This window comes from Myotis brandtii, unplaced genomic scaffold (assembly GCF_000412655.1).
Source record: "Myotis brandtii unplaced genomic scaffold, ASM41265v1 scaffold233, whole genome shotgun sequence".
In the NCBI taxonomy this organism is placed as follows: domain Eukaryota; kingdom Metazoa; phylum Chordata; class Mammalia; order Chiroptera; family Vespertilionidae; genus Myotis; species Myotis brandtii.
Window position 1 is genome coordinate 198,637 of NW_005358773.1, and position 20,716 is coordinate 219,352.

General features: G+C 55.1%; 2 protein-coding genes across 3 annotated transcripts in view; one reads left to right on the plus strand and one right to left on the minus strand.

Moving 5' to 3' along the window:
• The first annotated feature begins 606 nt into the window (after nucleotides 1-606).
• On the plus strand, nucleotides 607-13,995 carry TELO2 (telomere maintenance 2). Its single transcript, XM_005866551.2, has 20 exons — nucleotides 607-1,054; nucleotides 1,710-1,987; nucleotides 3,696-3,764; nucleotides 4,039-4,186; nucleotides 4,525-4,627; nucleotides 4,852-4,920; nucleotides 5,055-5,196; nucleotides 5,279-5,415; nucleotides 5,922-6,001; nucleotides 6,222-6,323; nucleotides 7,138-7,226; nucleotides 7,439-7,530; nucleotides 7,788-7,904; nucleotides 8,018-8,089; nucleotides 9,471-9,635; nucleotides 10,671-10,762; nucleotides 11,399-11,498; nucleotides 11,676-11,740; nucleotides 11,997-12,112; nucleotides 13,426-13,995. Exons 1-20 carry the CDS (start codon nucleotides 624-626, stop codon nucleotides 13,530-13,532), a joined length of 2,574 nt encoding a protein of 857 aa, XP_005866613.2. The 5' UTR covers nucleotides 607-623; the 3' UTR covers nucleotides 13,533-13,995.
• An 87-nt stretch (nucleotides 13,996-14,082) lies between these two features.
• The window catches only part of IFT140 (intraflagellar transport 140), a 95,537-nt gene continuing 88,903 nt past the window's right edge, over nucleotides 14,083-20,716 (minus strand). For both annotated transcript variants that reach the window (XM_005866554.2, XM_005866553.2), the window contains exons 29-30: nucleotides 20,299-20,440; nucleotides 14,083-14,862 (exon numbers count right to left, since the gene is read on the minus strand). In XM_005866554.2, coding sequence (XP_005866616.1) covers nucleotides 14,656-14,862; nucleotides 20,299-20,440 — 349 coding nt within the window. In that variant the 3' untranslated portion in view covers nucleotides 14,083-14,655. The remainder of the gene's footprint in view (nucleotides 14,863-20,298; nucleotides 20,441-20,716) is intronic.

Sequence of the window (20,716 nt, forward strand, 5' to 3'; positions counted from 1 at the left end):
GCACGCTGGGTACGGGGCGCGGGACGGCTGATCGCTGCTGTTGGCCCGCATGCACTCTGCGTGCCGCCGTCCTCGTAGACCCGGCTGGGTCGGGAGGCACCGGGCTCTGGGGGACACCGTGGGGCCCCTAATACAGGCTTATGGAGAGGCTGGGTGCACTGGTAACAGACTGGCGCCTGCTTAATGGTACTTAGTCCTGCCGGGGGCTCCACCCGAAATAAATACTACTCACAGACGGCGGTGGTTTCCAAAAAAAAAAAAAAAAGGGGGGGGGGAGTTTGGCTAGTGGAAGTCGGAAGTGCATTGATGGGTGCCTCCAGACCAGGTCTCCCAACCTCAGCACTGGTGACATTTGGTTTGGATAATCCTCTATTGTGGGGGCTGTCTGTGTATGTGGAATGTTTACCAGCATCCCTGGCCCCTGCCATCTCCAGCTACTGGCATGTGTCCCTGGACGGGTTGACCTACTGTAGAGGGGGTCATAGAGGGCTTCCGGTCCTGAAAAGGACTCGGTGAAAACGGTGAAAGAGGTAGGAGGGAGGGGATACTGCTGGGTGACAGAAGGGGTGAAGAGGAATGAGGTCCCCAGGAAGTTTGCTTAATAAGAGGCCAGAGGGTGGGAGATGCGTCCTTCTCCGAGACTGGGTCCCATGTGGAGACTGGGTCCCATGTGGATGCCCACGGCTCCGTGCGCTTTCACGTCCTTTCCTCTGAACAGGATGGATCCAGTGCCGTCTTCGGTCCGGCTCACTGTCCGGGAGGCTGTTCACACCCTTTCCTCTTCTGAGGATGGTGGCTGCATCTTCTCCACCCTGGGGTCCCTGAAGCGCTATCTCGGAGGAACGGAGAACCCGGCCCTCCCTGGGGAGCAGGAGGAGTTTGCCAGGGTCCACTTTTCGGCCGTTCTCAGATGTCTGGTCAGCAAGCTGAACCCGGACTGGCTGGGGCTGCTGCCCAATGGCCAGTTGGAGGAGCTGTGGGCCAGCTTCTTCCTGGAGGGCCCAGCTGACCAAGCCTTCCTGGTGCTGATGGAGGCCCTTGAGGACACCCCTGGGTGAGTGGGGCTGCGTCTCATTACCGGGTCGCTGGTCGCATCCAAAGCATACGCACGGCCTGAAGGATTGCCAACCAATAGCAGGGCACCTGAAAATCAAACCTGGTTTGTGTTCATCTCTGCAACGAGGGTGTTTGAGTCCCTGCGGCTGAGGCAGTGGGTTAGCTCCAGACTGAAGTGTCGGGGTGGCAGTGCGTGGCCATCGCCCTCTCCTTCACCCTGTGGCTCCCAGCTCTGCAGTGAGGCACCCAGGTGCCCCAGCAAGCTCCTGGGACCCCTCACTTGGTGGGGGGGAGGGTCCTAGATTCCACATCAGGGCACAGGACAGCCCTCGTGGGGATGCCTGGTTGGAAAGCGGGGCTGCTGAAGAAAGCAAGCACCGTATGGAAAGCACGGCCAGGAGAGGGCGGTGGTGTCCAGCGTGATTCCAAGCGTAGGGGGCTGCACTGGGCCCAGCAGGTGCTGTGCCCCGCTGGCAATCTTAGCTACTTAGTGAGATTTAAATACTCTTCCTTTCAACGTATGTGGAGGGAATAGCGCCAATTAAGTTGTTGGGATTACCTGTTTCATGACGGCTGTTGCTACTCCCATTGGCCGAGGATGCTGAGGATGGAGGGGGTTGGGGTTCTGCCCCTCACACCTGCTCTTGGTTCAGTCCCAGTTTCCGTCTGATGAAGATGGCAAGGCTGCTGGCCCGGTTCCTGAAGGCGGGCAGGATGGCTGCAGTCATGGAGGGGCAGTGTCGGCAGCAGGCGGAGCTGGCCTTTCCTCTGCTCCAGGAGGCGCTCCTAATCAAGGTGGTGGGCTTGCCTGACCGCCTGGGCAACTGTCTGCAGCATGAGAACCTAGCTGAGTTCTTCCCTCAGAACTACTTTCCTCTGCTCGGGGAGGAGGCCGTGCGGGTGCTGCAGGCGGTCGTGGACTCTCTCCGAGGTGAGCCCGCCCCCCTCCCAAAGTGACCCTCTTCCAGCCATTTTCTTGATCTGCCATCCCCTCCATCTCCCTGGCCTCTGGGCACTTTGCAGTCTCTGGGTGGTGCTGTTGGTGGGTCAGACGTTGTCGCCTATTTGGGGCGGTAATGACCCACATGCTGAAGTTTTACCCACTTCGTGGCTGTTGACCTTGGAGGTGGAGCTGACTCTTTATTTTATTTTTTTAAATATATTTTTATTGATTTCAGAGAGGAAGGGAGAGGGGTAGAGAGAGAGAAACATCAGTGATGAGAGAGAATCATTGATTGGCTGCCTCCTGCCCGCCCCCCACTGGGATCAAGCTTGCAATCTGGGCATGTGCCCTTGACCAGAATCAAACCTGGGACCCTTCAGTCCGCAGGCCGACGCTCTATCCACCGAGCCAAACCGGCTAGGACATGGAGCTGACTCTTGATTTCTTCAGTTCTCGGGTGGACATTGGTGAAGTCAGCCAGATGGGGCTGCTGGGCCCTTAGTGTCGATGGGAACATCTGAAAACTGTTCTTACTGTGACAGGGCTCGTCTGACGTGGCCGTTGACGAGGGTCTGCTTGCCCTTGTTAGCTTGCGGCTCTCAGTGTCTTTGTCACTGGCCATCTTGGCTGCCTGGAGGGGCACTGTGGGAGCGGCTTCTTGTTCACCCCCTCATCACAAGGTCTTTGAAGCGTCATTTGTGGGGTCCGGTGTCTCGCATGGGCGTGCCCAGCGCTCCAGCAGCTGAGGTGGTGGAGCTGGTGCCGCGTCAGGTGCTGCTCAAGGCCCTTCACGCGTGTTGCTTCGTGGAGTCCCAGGACTGTCCTCGAAGGAGGCAGCATCACTGTCTAGGGGGAGGGACCACAGGGAGGTGAGGCTCTTACCTTGCCAGGCCTCCCAGCCCCACTGCCTTTTACTGGGTGATGCCCTGGGATGTTCTGAAGGTGCCCAGAATGTCTAGTCTACTTCACCGGCAGGGGCTGTGCAGACGCCCCTCTCTAGATCACAAACTCCGAATTCCTGTCGTTCCCACTGTGCGTGGGTCCTGTCTGAAACCTGGTCGGCTCCACCATCCTGGCTCTGCTTGTGGAGCCGGTATCGCCCACCCTCTCCTGGTTCCTGTGTCCTTGTTTCCTCCCTTCCTCCCTCTGGGCGGCTCAGAGCCCGACCTGTGTCTGTGAGTAGCTGACCGCCTTGGCCAGGCCCCTCTCAGTGCTTCTCCTGGTGCTACCACACTCGTCCCTACTTCGGAGGATCATTGTGACAATTAAGTGATCAAATGTGTGTAACGGTTTTTAAACAGTTATTATTGTTGGCTCTTCAAGTTAGAATAAACCTGTTATGATTATGGTTGGTTGCAGCGGTTCTCAACCTGTGGGTCGCGACCCTTTCACAGGGGTCGCCTAAGACCATCGGAAAACACATATATAATTACATATTGTTTTTGTGATTAATCACTATGCTTTAATTATGTTCAATTTGTAACAATGAAATTGGGGGTCACCACAACATGAGGAACTGTATTAAAGGGTTGAGGCATGAGGAAGGTTGAGAACCACTGGTTTAGAGTGAATGAATGGCATTTTTATGACACGGAGTCCGCCTGCCCAGGAATGAGGTCTGGCCCCACTTGTCAGGTATTCTTCGATAGCCTTGCCATAGCCCTCCTTTAAAATCTCCTTTTCCTTCCTGTCCTAGGCGGCTTAGACTGCTCTGTCTCCTTTGTGTCTCAGGTCGTGGGGAAAGCCTGTGTCTACGGGAGGCAGAGTGAGTGTTTCCTGTCTGGGGAGAAGCCACAGCGTGTTCTGGCCCCCTCCCCCTTCCTCTTGGTGGCTGTCCTGGGGGAGGGCGGGGGGCGCATGTTTCCCTGGCAGAGGGTGGGAGCATGGCTGTGTGTCCTGAAACAGCAGCGGTCCCCTTGCCTGGGCCTGGTCGTGGGTGGGCTGATGCCAGCTGTCCCGGGCTCCTTGGTGGGGGCTTGGCTATGCAGCCGGTGGGCTGCGGATACTGGATGCCCCTGGCCCTGTTGGCTTTCCCGCAGAGGAGATCCTGGGTGTGCTGGTGCCCCGGCTGACAGCACTCACCCAGGGCAGCTGCCTCTGGCAGCGGGTCTGCTGGCGCCTGGTGGAATGCGTGCCTGACCGGGCCATGGAGGCCGTGCTGACAGGGCTTGTGGAGACTGCCCCTGGGTAAGAACCAAGGTTCCCTCCCACTGTAAATGCTGCTCTTCCAAGAAGGCAGAAGGTGGGGTCCAGGTGACACCTCACCTGCCATCCCTTTGTAGGTAGTCAGTTTCTGGTCCTTCATAGGGAAGGCTGGCACCCCTGCTCTAGGTGAAGAATTTAACCTGCGATGCAGTCAGACGCGTTGAGGTGCTGGGCTCTCCTGGTTTCCGTGTTGATCAGGAAGAGGGAGAATCAGGACCCACTAGGAGCTGAAACACCCCCGGGCTCCCTGGGGTTAGAGCAGAGCCCAGGATCCAGCCCCATGTGTTGAGATCCCCTCCCCCCTCACCTGTGCCTCACAGGCCTCAAGTTCTCGCTCGACTGTTGGGGAACCTGGTTTTGAAGAGTAAGAAGGCCCGGTTTGTGATGACCCAGAAGCTTCTGTTCCTGCAGTACCGATACACGGTGAGAGTGCCTCACGGTGGGCTGCGGGCCGCCTCAGGCCCCAGAGAAATGACTGTAGCAAGTGTAGCGGGAACAGTGCTCGTTTCCGGGAAATGCCCGTCCTTTAGCCCAGACCCGTTCCTGCTCCGGGACTCCTGCGCAGACAGCCCTTGGCTCCCTGGGCAACTCTGGCCAGGCAGGCGGCAGGCGGCAGGCGGTGACGAGATGCCCGGCTTCCTTTGCAGACGCCTGTGCTGCAGAGCCTGCTGGGGTACCTGGCCATGGACAGCCAACGGCGCCCACTCCTCGTACAGGCAAGTCCTGTCAGGCCCTCAGTCCCTGCAGCGTCCCAGGGCCGCTGACTGGTGGGACGGGGAGGGAGCATCCTGCCTGGGTGGAGGGGAGGCGGGGGGCTGTCTGACCAGGCCAGGGTTGTGCTGCCCACCAGGCGCTGAAGGAGCTCATGGAGACGTGGGGCAGCAGCAGCGCCATCCGCCACGCACCCCTGGCACAGCAGTGCTATGTCAGCAAAGCTGTCTTAATCTGCTTGGCCCATCTGGGGGACGCTGAGCTCCAGGACAGCCGGGACGGTGAGCAGGTGGCACGGGCACCCTGTCCCCATTGCCCCCCTTCCCCACGGCACATTCAGCATGTATGCGTTGGTTTCCCCAGAGTTGCTGGCCAGCCTAATGGCAGGAGTGAAGTGCCGCCTGGACAGCAGTTTACCTGCCGTGCGCCGCCTGGGCATGGTCGTGGCCGAGGTGGCCAGTGCCCGGATCCACCCTGAGGGGCCTCCCCTGAAGTTCCAGGTGAGCGAGGGCTGTGCCCACGTGGTCTCCCCAAGCTGCTGTCACTCCAGCCTCGATGTCACCACCTTCCTGGGTCTGTGCTCATGGAGCATCTCTCTGTTAGTGCGGACTCGGCCTTGGTGGCCCTCCCGAGGGTTCACAGCTTAGAGGGAGTGGAGGTATTTCCCCTCAGCTGGGCCCGAGCAGGTCCCCCAGGGGATCGTGGGTGTTTAACTCTCAGGTCATCCTAGGCATCCCCTCCTCTCCATCCACTGAGCCCTCAGGGCATTGCCACATTTACTGTGTCCTGGGGGATTTGCATTCTTGGCTCCCTCAGGATGGGGGGCCCTCTGGCCTTCAGTACACCCAGTGCTGCCCTCTGCAAGGTGGAGGCTTAGAAGGCTGCTCTTGAAAGGCTCTGGCTGTCAGGCTGGACCAGGGCTGCAGCGGGAGGGCCTTGGAGGGGCCCTGGCTCTGCTGCTCCTGCCAGACCCATCCCAGCTGACTCCAGATCTTTCCTGTGGCAGTATGAAGAGGATGAACTGAGCTGTGAGATGCTGGCCTTGGCCACCCCGCAGCCCGCTGCGGACAGCCCCTCAGAGGCAGGGTGAGTTCCTCCCACCCGGGGGGCTGGGCATGGTTAGCCGGGTGGGGCAGCTTCTGCACGTGCGTGGGACTCTGTCTTGTCATCCTGGACCCACGTTGCCGAGACAGAAGCTCAGAAGACTAGGGTTGGGGTGGACGGAGTGTTTCCTTGGGAAGCAAAGGTTCTGGGACCAGAAACTTGTGAGTTTGTCCCTGAAGGGTTCCTCCTTGTTTCCCAAAAGCCCACCTGTTGCTCCAGTCGCTGCAGAGGCCCCTGACAAACAGACTGTAGAGGGTGGAGTCCCGCAGGTGCGGCCACAGGGCTCTGACTCTGAGCTTGACAGGTAGGACGGAGATCTCGGGGGATGGGAGGGGGGAAGGCACTGAGGCCTGGGGCAACCTCATGCTGGTGTCAGAGCCACGAGGTGAACTTGAGGGGTGATGGGCTTGTCTCAAAACGATGTGTCAGCCTACAGCGCCGTACTGGCTCTGAGCTCTCTCCAGTCTTTCTCCCAGTGTGAGAACCAGCATGGAGGGCCTCAGCTTTGCTGTAGCCTTACCCTGTCAGTCGTTCCTGAAGCTTCAGGGACTGGGAGGTGAATTCTTATGTTTCATTATTTACTTACTTATTTGTGTATGTATGTATGTATGTATGTATATTAATCCTCACCCGAGGGTATTTTTCATTGGTCTTTAGGGAGAGTAGAAGAGAGAGGGAAAGAGAGAGAAACATTGATGTGAGAGAAACACATTGATTGGTTGCCTCCTGCACAAGCCCCGACCAGGGCCTGGGCCGGGGTGGAGCCTGCAACCAAGGTGCGTGCCCTTGACCAGAATCAAACCTGGACCCCTTGGTCCACAGGACGATGCTCTATCCACTGAGCCAAACCAGTAAGGGCTATTTTTTAAGTACTCATTGGTTGCTTCTAATATGTGTCCTGACTGGGGATCAAACCCACAACCTTGGCGTGTCGGGACATCAGGACGCCGCTCTAACCAATTGGTCTACCTGGCCAGGGCCTGGGACATGGATTTTGGTGACTCAGGAGCTTGTCCGTTGGTGGAGGGCGCCCAGCCTCAGCTCTCAGGCGCTCCCTCCTGCCTGCTTTCTGCTCCTGGGTGACCAGCAGGCTCCTCATGTCTGTGATTCTTCCACAGCGATGATGAGTTTGTTCCCTATGACATGTCGGGGGACCAAGAGCTGAAGAGTGGCAAGGTGCCCATGTACGTCCGGGACTGCGTGGAAGGTGGGCCTCTCCACATGGCATGGGCCCCCGCTGAGTGCCCTGTGGCAAGGACCCAACCCCGAGCACAGCCCTGCCCTGGGATGGTTGGTCCATGGGATCTGTTCATGTTCTGGGGGTTCGCCTGCCTTCTGCCCAGTGCCCAGACCCTGGCTGCTGGCTCTGCCGTGGTCAAGGTCAGGGCCGAGGAATGATGGAGGCCTGTTTTGGTTCAGCCCTGACCACATCTGAGGACTGGGAGCGCTGGGAGGCAGCCCTGCGGGCCCTTGAGGGGCTGGTCGTCAGGAGCCCGGCTGCCACTCGGGAGGTGAGCAGGTAGAGGGGCTGGGCCGGCAGGGTCATGGGAGTGAGCAGTGCCCTCAGGGAGCCTGGTGTGGCTCGTGTTGTATGCTTTGTTGGCTCTCTGTCCCCTTAGGAGGCCTGTGTCTGGGGCCTCTGCTGGGATGGGAGGTGGAGAACAGTCCCAGGCTGTCCAAGAGGTGTCCCTTCCATTGTAAAGAAACGGAACACTGTGGGGGGCCTGGGGCAGGCCCGGGGGCTGAAGGCGCCCTAACCTGTTTGCAGGTGAGTGTGGAGCTAGCGCAGGTGCTCCTGCACCTGGAGGAGAAGACGAGCGTGGCGGGATTTGAGGGGCTGCGCCAGAGAGCCCTGGTGGCCGTCACCATCACAGACCCGGCCCGGGTGAGTCCCGCTGGCTGTGGGGTGCCAGGCTTGTGCCCCCCCAGCTAGTGTCTGTGTGGGGGCCCTCCCTCTGGAGTTGTGATCCGCTGCGACCTCTCATCTGCCTGGCTCAGGTGGCGGAGTATCTGACCTCACAGTTCTACGCCATCAACTACAGCCTCCGGCAGCGCATGGACATCCTGGACGTGAGTGCCCTGCGGCCCCTGGCCCACTTGTCAGGCCCACGCTGCCCTCATGGGAGGGGCCAGACCCGGGGCAACGCCAGGGAGCTGGTGTTTGCCAAAATCTACCTGGGCAGAGCCAGAGGCCTCCTGAGTACCTGTCACTGGACCGGAGCCTGAGACCAGCATCTGTGTGATCTGCTGCAGTGTGGATGCGTTGGGAAGTAGTTTTGCTAAGTGAAATAAGCCAGACACAACACTGTATGATTCCACACACATGAGATCCTAAGGAGTTAAAATCTTAGACAAAGTAGACGGTGGGTGCCGTGGGCTGAGGGAGGGGTGGGGAGTTAGTGTTTAATGGGGACAGAGGGTCATTTTGGGAGGCTGAACCAGTTCTGGAGGTGGATGGTGGTGATGGTTGCACAGCAGCGTGCATGGACTTAATGTCACTGAACTGTGCACTTAACGCTGATTAAGATGCTACATGTTATGTAGAGCAGCGGTCGCCAACCGGTGGTCCGCGGACCGCTGGTGGTCCGTGAGTTCCAAAAGGTTGGCGACGGCTGATATAGAGTAAAGCAAAGACTAAGACAACACAAAAAATACACCATTTTGCTGTTTACAACTCAGTGGCATTTGGTACATTTGCAATGTTGTGTGTCTATCAGATCTGTCTACTTTCAGAAAATCTTGCATCGCCCACAAGCACTTCCTTCCCTGTAACCACTGCCTCTGGGTGGCAGTCGATGCTACATGTTATGTAGAGCAGCGGTCGCCAACCGGTGGTCCGCGGACCGCTGGTGGTCCGTGAGTTCCAAAAGGTTGGCGATGGCTGATATAGAGTAAAGCAAAGACTAAGACAACACAAAAAATACACCATTTTGCTGTTTACAACTCAGTGGCATTTGGTACATTTGCAATGTTGTGTGTCTATCAGATCTGTCTACTTTCAGAAAATCTTGCATCGCCCACAAGCACTTCCTTCCCTGTAACCACCAGTCCACTCTGTTCTCTGTGGATTTGCCTGTTCTGGGTGCTTCCTATAAGGGAAGTCGTACTGGTGGCCACCTAGGTCTCATGTTTTCAGGCCCCCCCACATGTAGCTTCATTACCCTTTCCTGTGAGGCAGCGGTCAGGACTGGATGAGCTTTGGGAAGAGAAGTGGCCCTTGTGAGGGGACTGAAGGCTCTGGCTGGTCTCCAGGGAGCATGCCCACCTTCCCCCCCTGTCCCCCACAAAGCGAAGTGATTATGGGGTACCTGGCACTGACTTTCTACGGGGTTTCCTGAAGCTCCCCCTTGAAGACGCAAGAGCTGCTGGTGCTAACGGGACTCTTGGTTTACCTTGAGCTAGAAATCCTTCCCCAGAGCGATGGCGGCTGCCCTAGGTCTCTCCCCTTTAGGTCCTGGCTCTGGCAGCCCAGGAGCTGTCTCGGCCTGGGCGCTTCAGGAGGACTTCCCAGTGTGGCTCCCCGGGCCCCACCTGCCCACCCAGCTGCACCGTGGCTCCCACCTGGCGGGCTGTGGTGGACGAGAGGATCAGAAGGAAGACTCGGAGGTTCTCAAAGGTCAGCCAGGACTCGGGTCGGGTCCTCGTGGGTGGGGACTTTGGGCAGGCTGGAGGCCCGGTCTGCATGGACGGGGAGGCTCCAGTGCTGGTGTTCTGTGAAAGGAAAGTGTCCAAGGTTGGGACTGCTATGCCACAAACTGAGTGACGTGACATGCTGTAGGGCATCAAACTGAACTGGTTTTAAGACATGAACGGAGAATTAGGTATGAAAAAAAGGTCTAAGCATTTTATGTCAGCAGCAGATGACCTGGTATGGGCTGTGTTGGGGATCTGCCTAGGCTAGGCTGATCTTGCCCCCCAGGGACATTTGGCCACGCCTGGAGACATTCTTTTTTTTTTTTTAAATATATTTTTTGTTTATTTCAGAGAGGAAGGGAGAGGGAGAGAGAGATAGAAACATTAATGATGAGAACCACTGATTGGCTGCCTCCTACACGCTCCCCAGGATCGAGCCTGCAACCCGGGCATGTGCCCTTAACTCAGCGGTTCTCAACCTGTGGGTCGCAACCCCTTTGGGGGTCGAACGACCCTTTCACAGGGGTCGCCTAAGACCATTGGAAAACACATATATAATTACATGTATTGTTTTTGTGATTAATCACTATGCTTTAATTATGTTCAATTTGTAACAATGAAAATAAATCCTGCATATCAGATATTTACATTACGATTCATAACAGTAGCAAAATTACAGTTATGAAGTAGCAACGAAAATAATTTTATGGTTGGGGGTCACCACAACATAAGGAACTGTATTAAAGGGTCGCGGCATTAGGAATGTTGAGAACCACTGCCTTAACTGGAATTGAACCCAGGACCCTTCAGTCCACAGGTTGACGCTCTATCCACTGAGCCAAACCAGCTGGAGACGTTCTTGGTTGTCATGGGGTTGGGTGCTACTGGCATCCAGCCCGTAGGGCCCAGGGAGGCTGCATACTCTCCCATGGCACACAGGGCGGCCCCCCCAGGAGAGTCCTGCACGGGGAGGGGAGGCCGTGCTCCACACCCATGTGGCTCCCTGTGTGTTTGGCAGGGCTCTTCCAGGCAGGGACCAGCTGGCAGCCCCAATGAATTCAACTCCGTGGCTGGCTACTTCTTCTTCCCCCTCATTCAGGGTTTTGACAGGTGAGTGGGAAGCCCGTGATTTGGGGAATGAGCCCTGGATACCTCTGAGGACAGGCGGCTTCCCAGGGTGGGGCCCGAGGTGGGGCTTTAGGATCATGACTTGTGCTGTGGTCGTTCGAAGCTTAAAGTAAATGACATGGCAAGGGCATTAGGTGTCACATTTTCTGTCACATGTCTGGTTTGTGGTGGGGCCAGAGCCTTGCTGTGCTGCCTCGATGCTGCAAGTGCTCTGCCCACCCCCCCTTTGTCTCCTTGTCCAGGCTCAGCCTGAGTGGGCTAGATGTCCCCTTGGCCACCGCCACACATGGAGTGATGCTTTGCTGATGGTGGGGAGGGCCAGGGACTGAGTCCTTCCCTTCAGGGACAAGGCTAGGCAGCTGCCTTTGCTGCAAGGCCGGGGTGGCCTTGCTTCCCTCAAGTGCACGGCTCCTCCTTCCTGACCCAGGTCGGGGCTTGTGCCAGGCAGCCTTGCAGGGTGACTGGGTGTCTGTCTAACACCTTCCCATATGGCTCCGGGTCCCGCATGGGGATAGACGTTGAGGAGCAGCATCCAGGGGGTAGGGATGTCCATTGGCCCAGGCGGTTGGAAGTTGACGAGTGTTTGACCTGAGTCATTCACCTGATTCTGTGTTGTAGGCCTCTGGTGACCTTCGATCTTTTGGGAGATGACCAATTGGTTCTCGGGAGACTGGCCCACACCTTAGGGGCCCTGATGTACCTGGCTGTGAATACCACGGTGAGCTGGGAGCTGCAGCTGATGGCCCCCACTTGCGTAGATTGTGTGCCAGCAGTTTGTTCTTCCCGTGGTCCACACCTTGGCCCTAGGGACAGGAGTGTTTGGACCTGAGGAAAGTGTCCAAGGTGAGGACTGCTGGGTGCCAGGACTCATGCCCATTGGCCTCTGCTGTTTCAGGTGGCGGTGTCAATGGGCAAGGCTCTACTGGAGTTTGTGTGGGCCCTTCGCTTCCATGGTGACACGTGAGTGGCCAGGGACTGAGGGCAGTGGCCCCACGTGGACACGGGTGGGCTCTGAATCCTAGAAAGTGGAAATGGGGCTGATGGTGGCTCCTAGGGGTGGCCGAGAGGCAGCTTGGCCCTGCAGTAAGAAGGAAGGGGGCTAGGCGGGGTCAGGCATGCTTTGTTGCCGGCATGGCCGCTGTGCTTGGAGGAAAATCTGGGTCTCCCTGCCTAGCCTGTGGCTCCATTGGGGCTTAGCCCTCACCTTGCTCAGCAGCTATGTGCGCCGGGGCTTGCTGTCTGCCGTCTCCTCCGTCCTCCTCAGCGTCCCGGCTGAGCGGCTGCTGGAAGACCTACCAGATGAGCTGCTGGAAGCCCGGTCATGGCTGGCAGGTGAGCGCGGGGCCCCAGGCTGCAGTTGCAAGGTGGGCGGGAGGCCAGTGCAGCCTGGAGGGTGCCGGCGGCTGTCAGGGTGCAGGGAGCATCGTGGGGATTCCCAGAGCTGAGCGAGCCCCAGTCCACGGCTGTGTGAGTGTGTCCCTCCTTATCTGCACTACAAGTGACCCCCAGTGTGGGGATTGGAACATGACCATTGTTGGGTCACTCTGGGGAGTCCTGCAGGGTACCTGAGAGAAGGCGCCCTGATGTGGGAGATGGCATCTGTATTCATTCCGGAAAATTCTAACTCAGAAAGGTTAGAAGACTCATAAAGTGAGCACTTTGTACCCTTCCTAGGTTCACTGATTATTCGTGTTTTGACATATTTTGTCCTCGTCCTCCTCACCTACATGCTCTTTTTAAGAAGTCTGTTGTATACTTACCTGGTGGGAGAGAGACCATGGTCACGAAGGTGGTTTTCCCAGGGCGAGGCTTAGCCATTGCCCTCCGGATGTGCTGACCTTGGTGATGTTCCCAAATGTGGGAAACTCGACTGCATAATTTGTGGTAGTGGGGTAAAACAAACAAAAAAGTCTGTTGTGATGAGTATAACCTCCCACCTGTAGCCAGCTGAGCCTGCCTCAGAGCCCCCCCACCCCCCAACTTCTACCCTCAGGGCACACGGCTGGGACTGGACCATTTAATCTATGGCCACACTTGAGGGCCCAGTGATGCGAGGACGGCCTTTTTCTTTCTGCCGGATCCCGGGTCCAGCCCAGGGTCCCGAGCTGTCCTGCACCCCCAGCTCCTCCAGTCCACTGTCCGCAGTGTCTTTCGTCCTGTTGGTCGTGTGCAGAGCCCCTATGTGGGTTTCTCTGATTATGTCTTATGTCACATGTCTGCACGGTTCTGGGCGGTGCCTGGGCTTTCTCGGGGTCTCGTGCTGCAGGTGTGTGGCATCCAGCGACCCTCGTCCATGGTCTTGGGTGCAGGCTCCTTCCCTGGGGTGAGAGCTGCAAGCTTGGAGTGGCTTTGTGGAGGGGGGTGTGTTTACCCTCCCCCTGCCTCCCCACCTGCTGGAGTTCCCAGCGCGGGTGGAGGGGAGCATTGCTCCTGCCAGGGACCCAGTGAAGGCCCTTTGCTGGCATCTAAGGTGCTGCTCTCACCGGGGACCTCAGCAAAGGGTCTGGGGCCTGAAGCCCAGGGCAGCTGGCCATGCCGGCCCCCGTGGGGCCTCCTTCAGGAAGACTTAATGAAACACAACTGAAGAGGGCGGCTGCTCAGCACCGTGTAATGCTGTGCTCTGGTGTGATTTCCCTCTTTGGCAGACGTGGCTGAGAAGGACCCGGATGAGGACTGCAGAATGCTGGCCGTGAAGGCACTGCTGCTGCTGGAGAAACTCAAAGACAAGCTCCTCCCACTGTCTCCTCCTTAGTCCCTGGGCACCATTCCCACTGGAAGAAGGAAGGCCGGGAGGCTGAGCACAAGGCCCGCGGAGCCAGGCTTTGTGGTGCAGCCCCTCGTGGGATGGGCTGTCACCTGGTCCTGAGCGTGCAGGCAGGAAGGCCCCGCCTGCGCTGTTTATAGCCCAGAAGGTCTGAGTGCTCAGCCAGGAGTCCACGCCAGGGCCTCTGGTACTGCCCCAACGACAGCACCCTGAACTCGGCGGGGGGCTCCCGAGGAGCCGGCTCTGCAGGTGGCGGCAGGGGAGCGGGGGAGGGTGCTGCTGCTCAGGGCCTGGATGTGCTCCAGTGGGAGCTGCCAAGATCGGCAGAGCAGCGGGCTGCTGGGCCCCTGTGGGCTTCTTGGCATTGTGTCCTCAACCCCCCACCTCACCTAACGTCAGGTTATGTTAACAACAGATAAGAATAAAAAGGAGCTACAGGTGCTCAAACCCACGCTTTGTGGTTGTCATTGCTCGGACAGGGACCTCCGTGCTTACACAAGCCCTCTTCAGGGCAGACATGAAAACGTGGGGCAGGAAGGGGACGCACGCCTCTGAGGAAATAAACTTTATTAGAAGAGCTTCAGCGGCCGGTGGGTGGAGCCCGGGGCCCCCCTCCCCTCAAGATGTCATGGTGCCAGCTCCTCCCTCACAGTGGGAGCTGGTGCCAGGGCACAGGCTGCCTGACAGAGAACCTGCCACTGGCCGCTCTGGTGTCTGCTCAGGATGGCCCTGGGGTCAGGAACTGTGTATCTTGCTGGAAATTGTTGGATGCATGTCAGGCAGCCTTCCTGGGTGCTGGGAGGAGGCACAGTGAATATACTAATGTCTTCAGTCTGCGAAGTTCTAGAAGTTTCTTAGGCTTCAAAATCTGTGCTTGGAGAATGCCATGGGAAAAAATGAACCAACTTCCTCAACAGTAAAGGGGCTAAACCAAAGTTCCAAAGGACCAGAGACGTGGAAGGGATGCTTAAAATTGCACACTCCCTAAGCAGGCCGCCTGTGCCCTGGACCCTCCAGCTGTGCTCAAACACTAAAGTCTTTTCAAAAAGACAGGCTCTTGCTGCGACTGGTAACTAGGAAGTTCCAGAAGAGCTGTCGCAGCAGCAGGCCCTCAGGGGTCGTTCTCCACCTCCTCCATCACCTCCTCGTCCGCCTCCTTGGGGTCCTCCATGCTGCTGTGGTGGATCCGCTCCGGCACGACGCGTGCCAGGGGGATGCCCAGGCCCTGGTGCACGGCGTCCACAGTCCGCTGGTTCACGTAGTAGGACAGCTTGGCGGCGGGGAGCCGCCTCCGCATCTCCTCCAGGTACTTGTAGGCCTGCGTCACACACAACAGCCATGACTGGGTTAGTTCACATCAGAACCGAGGGCCCACGCCCTTCGCTGCAATGGTTCCTTAAACTCCCGACCCCGGAGGTCAGAGGAGAGCTGTCCCTGCTTCTGGAGGGAGGGACTGGGGGCTATCTGATCTGCGACTTCCCGGCCTTTCTAAGGGTGGTGGTGTCGGGGGACAGCCCGCGCAGGCTCTGATGGCCGGTGCTGTAAGCTGGGGTCAGCACGACCAGCTGGACAGGTACAGCCAGTTTCCTGGGAGCACTGAGCAAGCGGCCCCAGTGCTCCCAGGGAGAGGATCTGTAAGCACACCCGGGGAGGCTTTGACGGAAGGATGGGTTCACACCTCCATCTTTTCCATGTATGTTGGGGCACAGGCGAGTCTGGTTGGAGGGCAGGTAGCAATATGTACATGGTTGGTCTTATTTATTTTGACCAAACATCCAGTGTACCCCAGTTGATTAGGCCAACGATTAATGTGAGTCTTTGTATGTATGGTCCTCGATCCTAGGTCGGTAAATTGGAATTGTCAGTGTTTAACTGTGGAACTTCCTCTGGACCTGCCAGTGGGAATATGTGGTAGAGCAGGAGGGTGCCACATAGAGCAGCTCCGGGCTGGGGGGTCTGAGGTAGAACCGGAGTGCTTACATCTGCTACGCCTGCCCACACCTGCTAACACCTGCCCATACCTACCTTGCCTAACCACACTGGCCTATACTTGCCCATATCTGCCTACACCTGCTGTGCCTGCTCACAGCTGCCATGTCTGCCTGCACCTGTTAACACTCGATATACCCATTCACCCGCAGGAAGGGCCACACACGAGGATGGAGGAACAGGGCCTCATGTGGCTTCTAAGACTTACCCACAAGGTACACTTTATATCAATTCAGAATGTGATAAAAATTTCTAGGAGCTTTTAATTTTTCTTTAGGAGGAATAACGATCAGATATTAGTATTGATTTATGTTTTTAATCTTCACCTGAGGATATTTTTCCACTGGATTTTAGAGAGAGTGGAAGGGAGAGAGGAGGGGGAGGGGGGAGAGAGAGAGAGAGAGAGAGAGAGAGAGAGAGAGAGAGAGAGAGAGAGAAACATTGATGTGAAGAGACACACTAATTGGTTGCCTCCCATATGCACCCTGATGGGGCTGGGGATCGAGCTTGCAACCCAGGTACATGCCCTTGACTGGGAATTGAACCTGTGGTCTACGAGCCCAGGCTCTAACCACTGAGCCCCTGGCTAGGGCAGCTCTTAGTATTTCTTAAGGATGATAAAAACTTTTAGAGCAATTTTATTTTGGACCAAAATAACTAAGATAGTAAAAGTAAATAAAAGATAAAGATTACAAAGATAAAAATATAAAGATGGTTTTTGGAGGGATGGGGGATGGGCAGAGTACAGCCCCCCAGGAGTTCGCAGACCAGAGGTAGAGGACAGCCACACAGGAAGTGGCTTCTGTAGGAATTTACCACTTGCCTGCTGTGGGCCAGGTGCTGTGCTAGGCACGCAGGACACAGCACTAAGAAGACTGAGGCCAGCCCAGGTGGTGAGGGTAGCTGGAGCTGCAGGGGGAGACGAGGTCTGGCAGCAAGAAGTGCCTACACTGAGGCCCTTGCCGGTTTGGTTCAGTGGATAGGGCTTTGGCCTATGGACTGAAGGGTCCCAGGTTCGATTCCGGTCAAGGGCACACGCCCGGGTTGCAGGCTCCATCCCCAGTAGGGGGCGTGCAGGAGGCAGCTGATCAATGATTCTCATCATTGATGTTTCTATCTTTCTCTCCCTCTCCCTTCCTCTCTGAAATCAATAAAAATATATTAACTAAAAAAAAAAAAATAAAGAAGTGCCTACACTGAGAAGGGAAGGAAGCAGAGCTGATGAGGGAAGAACTAGGTGGTCAGAAAGGACCCAGCGGTGTAACTGCTTGGTCTCAGAGCTGATTTCTTCAATAAAGGGCGGGAGCAGAGTTTCTGGAAGGAAGACATGGTCACCAAAGACAAATGAAGGACAACAAAGAAATGTAACTAGACATCGGACCCCTGAAGATATCACTGTCCAACTATCAGGACTTGACTCTCAACAGGCAGTGAGAACTGAGTGGGCGGGAGGAAAATGAAGAAAGAAGTTTGGGGGAGAGAGAGAGAGAGAGAAACATTGATGTGAGAGAGACACATCGACTGGTTGCCTCCCGGACACAGCGCGACGGGGGCGGGGGAGAGGGGGGCAGAGGATGCAGTGGTCTGAGCATCTTCACAGTCCAATTTTGTCTCACTTTTTCTCCTTGTCGAGATTGGATTTAGAGTTGTTTTCTCCCAACAAAAACATGGGTGAGTGGACATGGTGGGGGGGCAAAGAGGAAATAAGTGCTTAGGTCAGGAAATCCGGGTTTCATGGTGCTGACCTTTCACACTGCGGGGAGCTGCTGCTGAATTCTGGAAATTTCCTGTGAATTCTGGAACCCTCAGCTAATGAGGCTGGCAGAGTTCACTAGCAATATTTCTGAAACAAACTTGTCAATACTCAGTTTGTGAGACTGAGGAAGGGGAACCGAAAGATTCCTTGGGGTCACTGTAGTCTCACCAGAAAAACTATCTGGGAGTTAAGGCAGCGGGTGGCCGAAGGAGATGTTGCAGGCAGAGCAAAGTCTATATGACGCCCCGTGGAACACAAAGGAAAAATGCATCCAGGAATAACTGTTATGTTGGTTATCAGAGGCTTATGAAGGAAAAGAATGAGGAGGAAAGCTTCCGGTAATGGCAGAGTAATTCATGTTAGACCAACCTTCCCACACACAAAAATAACTTAAAGGGCCCTGGGGAACAACCTCGGGCAGGAAGACGGGCAGGAAGACGGAGGGATCTGACAGGTGGAAGACGGCAGGAGCAGGGGACGAGTTTCCATCTAATTGTAACTTTTATCACATGCGAGGCCCCAGTCAGGGCTACTGTGAGAAGCTGAAAGTCACATAGAAAAAAAAAAGGCACATAGAAACCCAAACCCTTACTGGCTTAAAAACCAGCATCAGAATTGGGTCAAGCCTAACAGCTGGAATGTGAGGAAATGTTGGAAAGGAGAGAGTCTGAGGGAGAGCTCAAACCTGAGTGTGAACTCCACCCTGATCTCTGGCGGACTCTGCACTCTTCGAGTGGTGGGGACAGGGGCAGACTCCAAGGAGCCGGACCAAAGCTAAAGTACTGAGCAGAGATTCTAGCGGCTGCCCAACACAGGGGAGAGTTTGGACTCTGAGTTGTGCAAAGATGATTACAGAAAGGGAGGGAGGGAGGGAGGGAGGGAGGGGAAAGAAACAAACAGTAATACTCTTTGGAGGAACGTAATGGAATCCAGATGATGTCTATGGACATCATCATCAAACTGCTGAGAACAAAATATAAAAAGAAAATCAGAAGGAGTGAGGAAGGGGGCGAGACAAAGCGAGCGCGCATGCTCCAGACCTGCCGAGGGTCCTTCTGAGTCTTTATCTGAATAATGACCAGCGCATGTGTGTGCGGAAAGCACCGAGGCCAGGGAAAGACCTCAGAAAAAGCAGGAGGAACAGTCCCGGAGACTGAGCACAGAGGCCAGCAGTTCACACTCCGCCAGCCGGGGCGGGGAGGCTGCCAACACCGCGCTCCGAGGGAGTTCTCGGAAGGGCACTGCCTTGGTGGTGCGATGAAATCGGCCCTAACTCAAAGCTGGCAGATCATGTGTCTGATCAAGGAAACGTGTCTAGAACATATAAAGACCACAATCAACAATAAGACAAACACCCAAATACGATGATCTGAACAGTCACAGAAGGAGGTATGCAGACAGCCAGTGCGTCACTTCGTCATTAAGAAAGTGGACATTAAAACCACAATGAGATTCCACCACCCACCCACCAGGATGGCTGAAATAACAGAGAATGATCATACCAAATGTTGGCGAAGATGAGGAAACACGCTAGTGTGGGCTGTGAGCTAAATTCGTTACTTGCGTGGAACATCATTCTTATTTGTAAAAACGACTGAAAGATAAACTGTGGCTATTCAGACTTGGTAATGTGGCAGATATTTTTTCACAAATGAACAAAGCGAAACTGTCACTTTGAGGAAAATAGTAACTGACAGTATTTTTGCCAAAGATAAAATGTGAGTTTTCAAACGAAGTTAGAATTTCAGGCCACCATGAGCTGGAGATTTTCACGATACTTAATGACTTTTCTGATGAGATTGGTGGTGATATCAGCAAATGAGATTTAAAAAAATATGTATCATGAAATGTGTTAACATTTGTCTACCTCAGTGAACCAATATTTTGCAAATGACCAACATAATTTTACAAAATCATGCAGGTGTACAAGATCCAGGAGAAACCAATGGGCCAATGCAGCAGAGCACAAGACGTACAGGGGTAGGGCTTCCGTTCCTCCCTGCAACTGTTAGGAAACAGCACTTGTTGGTGTAGCGTCAAAGAAGATCTACAAATACCCGAGAAGGCGATTAAACACCCCTCCCATTCACATCAGTGGATATAATTCACATAAACTGGGTGCTCATAGCTTTCCTAGGGCAAAATGGTCCTAAGACCAAAATGTTTGAGAACCACTCTGTCAAACGGAATTATCAGAACCTTCCACAAAGAAACCTCCCAGCCAGGTCGGTTCACGTACGCATTCTACCTAACAGGTAAGGAAGAAATGACACAAGTCTGACATAACGCTTTCAGAAGGTACCGGAGATGGGCCTGGTTCCTAGTGTTCGATAAGACTAGAATAACCCTGCTACGAACCATGAAAAAGAAAATAAAGTTTGGTAGCTTCTTGGAAAGTTAAACATACACTCATCCTATGACCCAGCAATTCAACACCCAGGTGTCTACGTGAGAGTTAGCAATCTAAGGGGTGGAGGGGCAGCATGTCTGCACCTCTCAAATTGGCTCAAAAAATACCCATTTCGTGCCTACAATAGAAATGTAAAGGCATACATCCAGAATGAATAAATAAATATGGCAAAATGTTATAAAAACTGATGATCTGGTAAAGGAACTACACTGGGGTTCTATTATTCTTGTAACTTCTTAGTTTGAAGTTATTTAAAAAAAAAAAAAAAAAAGCTAGCCCGGTTGCTGTGGTGCAGTGGAGGTCACAGTTTGATGCCCGGTCAGGGCACATGCCTGGGCTGCGGGCTCGGTCCCCAGTGTGGGCCTGCAGGAGGAACCCAAACAATGATTCTCTCTCATCACTGATGTTTCTATCTCTAGCTCCCTCTCCCTTCCTCTCTGAACTCAATAAAAAATACATATTTTTAAAAGGCTAAAATAAATAAAAAACAAACCAAAAAAAAACCCATAAAACAGGAGCGGTGCCTGCTCCAAGGTGAGCTCCCAACTCCTGCAGGCTGAGGGTGGGAAGCTGAGCCGTCCATCGTCCTGAACCCTCACCATCTGGAACTCCTCCATCTGCAGGTAGTGCTCCACCAGGAAGCCATAGACGTCCCCGATGCGAACGGTGCTGTCCAGGTCTGGCTCCTCCAGGAGCAGCTCGCACTGCTTGACTGACTCCTTGGGGTCCTCGCCGTATGTCCTGCCGAGAGCAGAGAGAGCCTGAGCCCGAACCCAGGACATAGACTGGCGGTCAGAGGTCAGAGCGGGCCCTCTGCCCCAAAAGGAGCTCACGGGAACCAGGGACCAATCTTTTGTGAAGGTAATTCTCGTGAATTAAAATAACTAAGGAGTTCATTCATAAAGTCACTCATTCACTTAACAAAAACTTGCTGACTGCTCAGAGTGCCAGTATTGCGCTTCAGCAAAGATTTGTCAATCCTAGTCCCTGCCCAGGAAACTGTCTACAGAGGGGTAG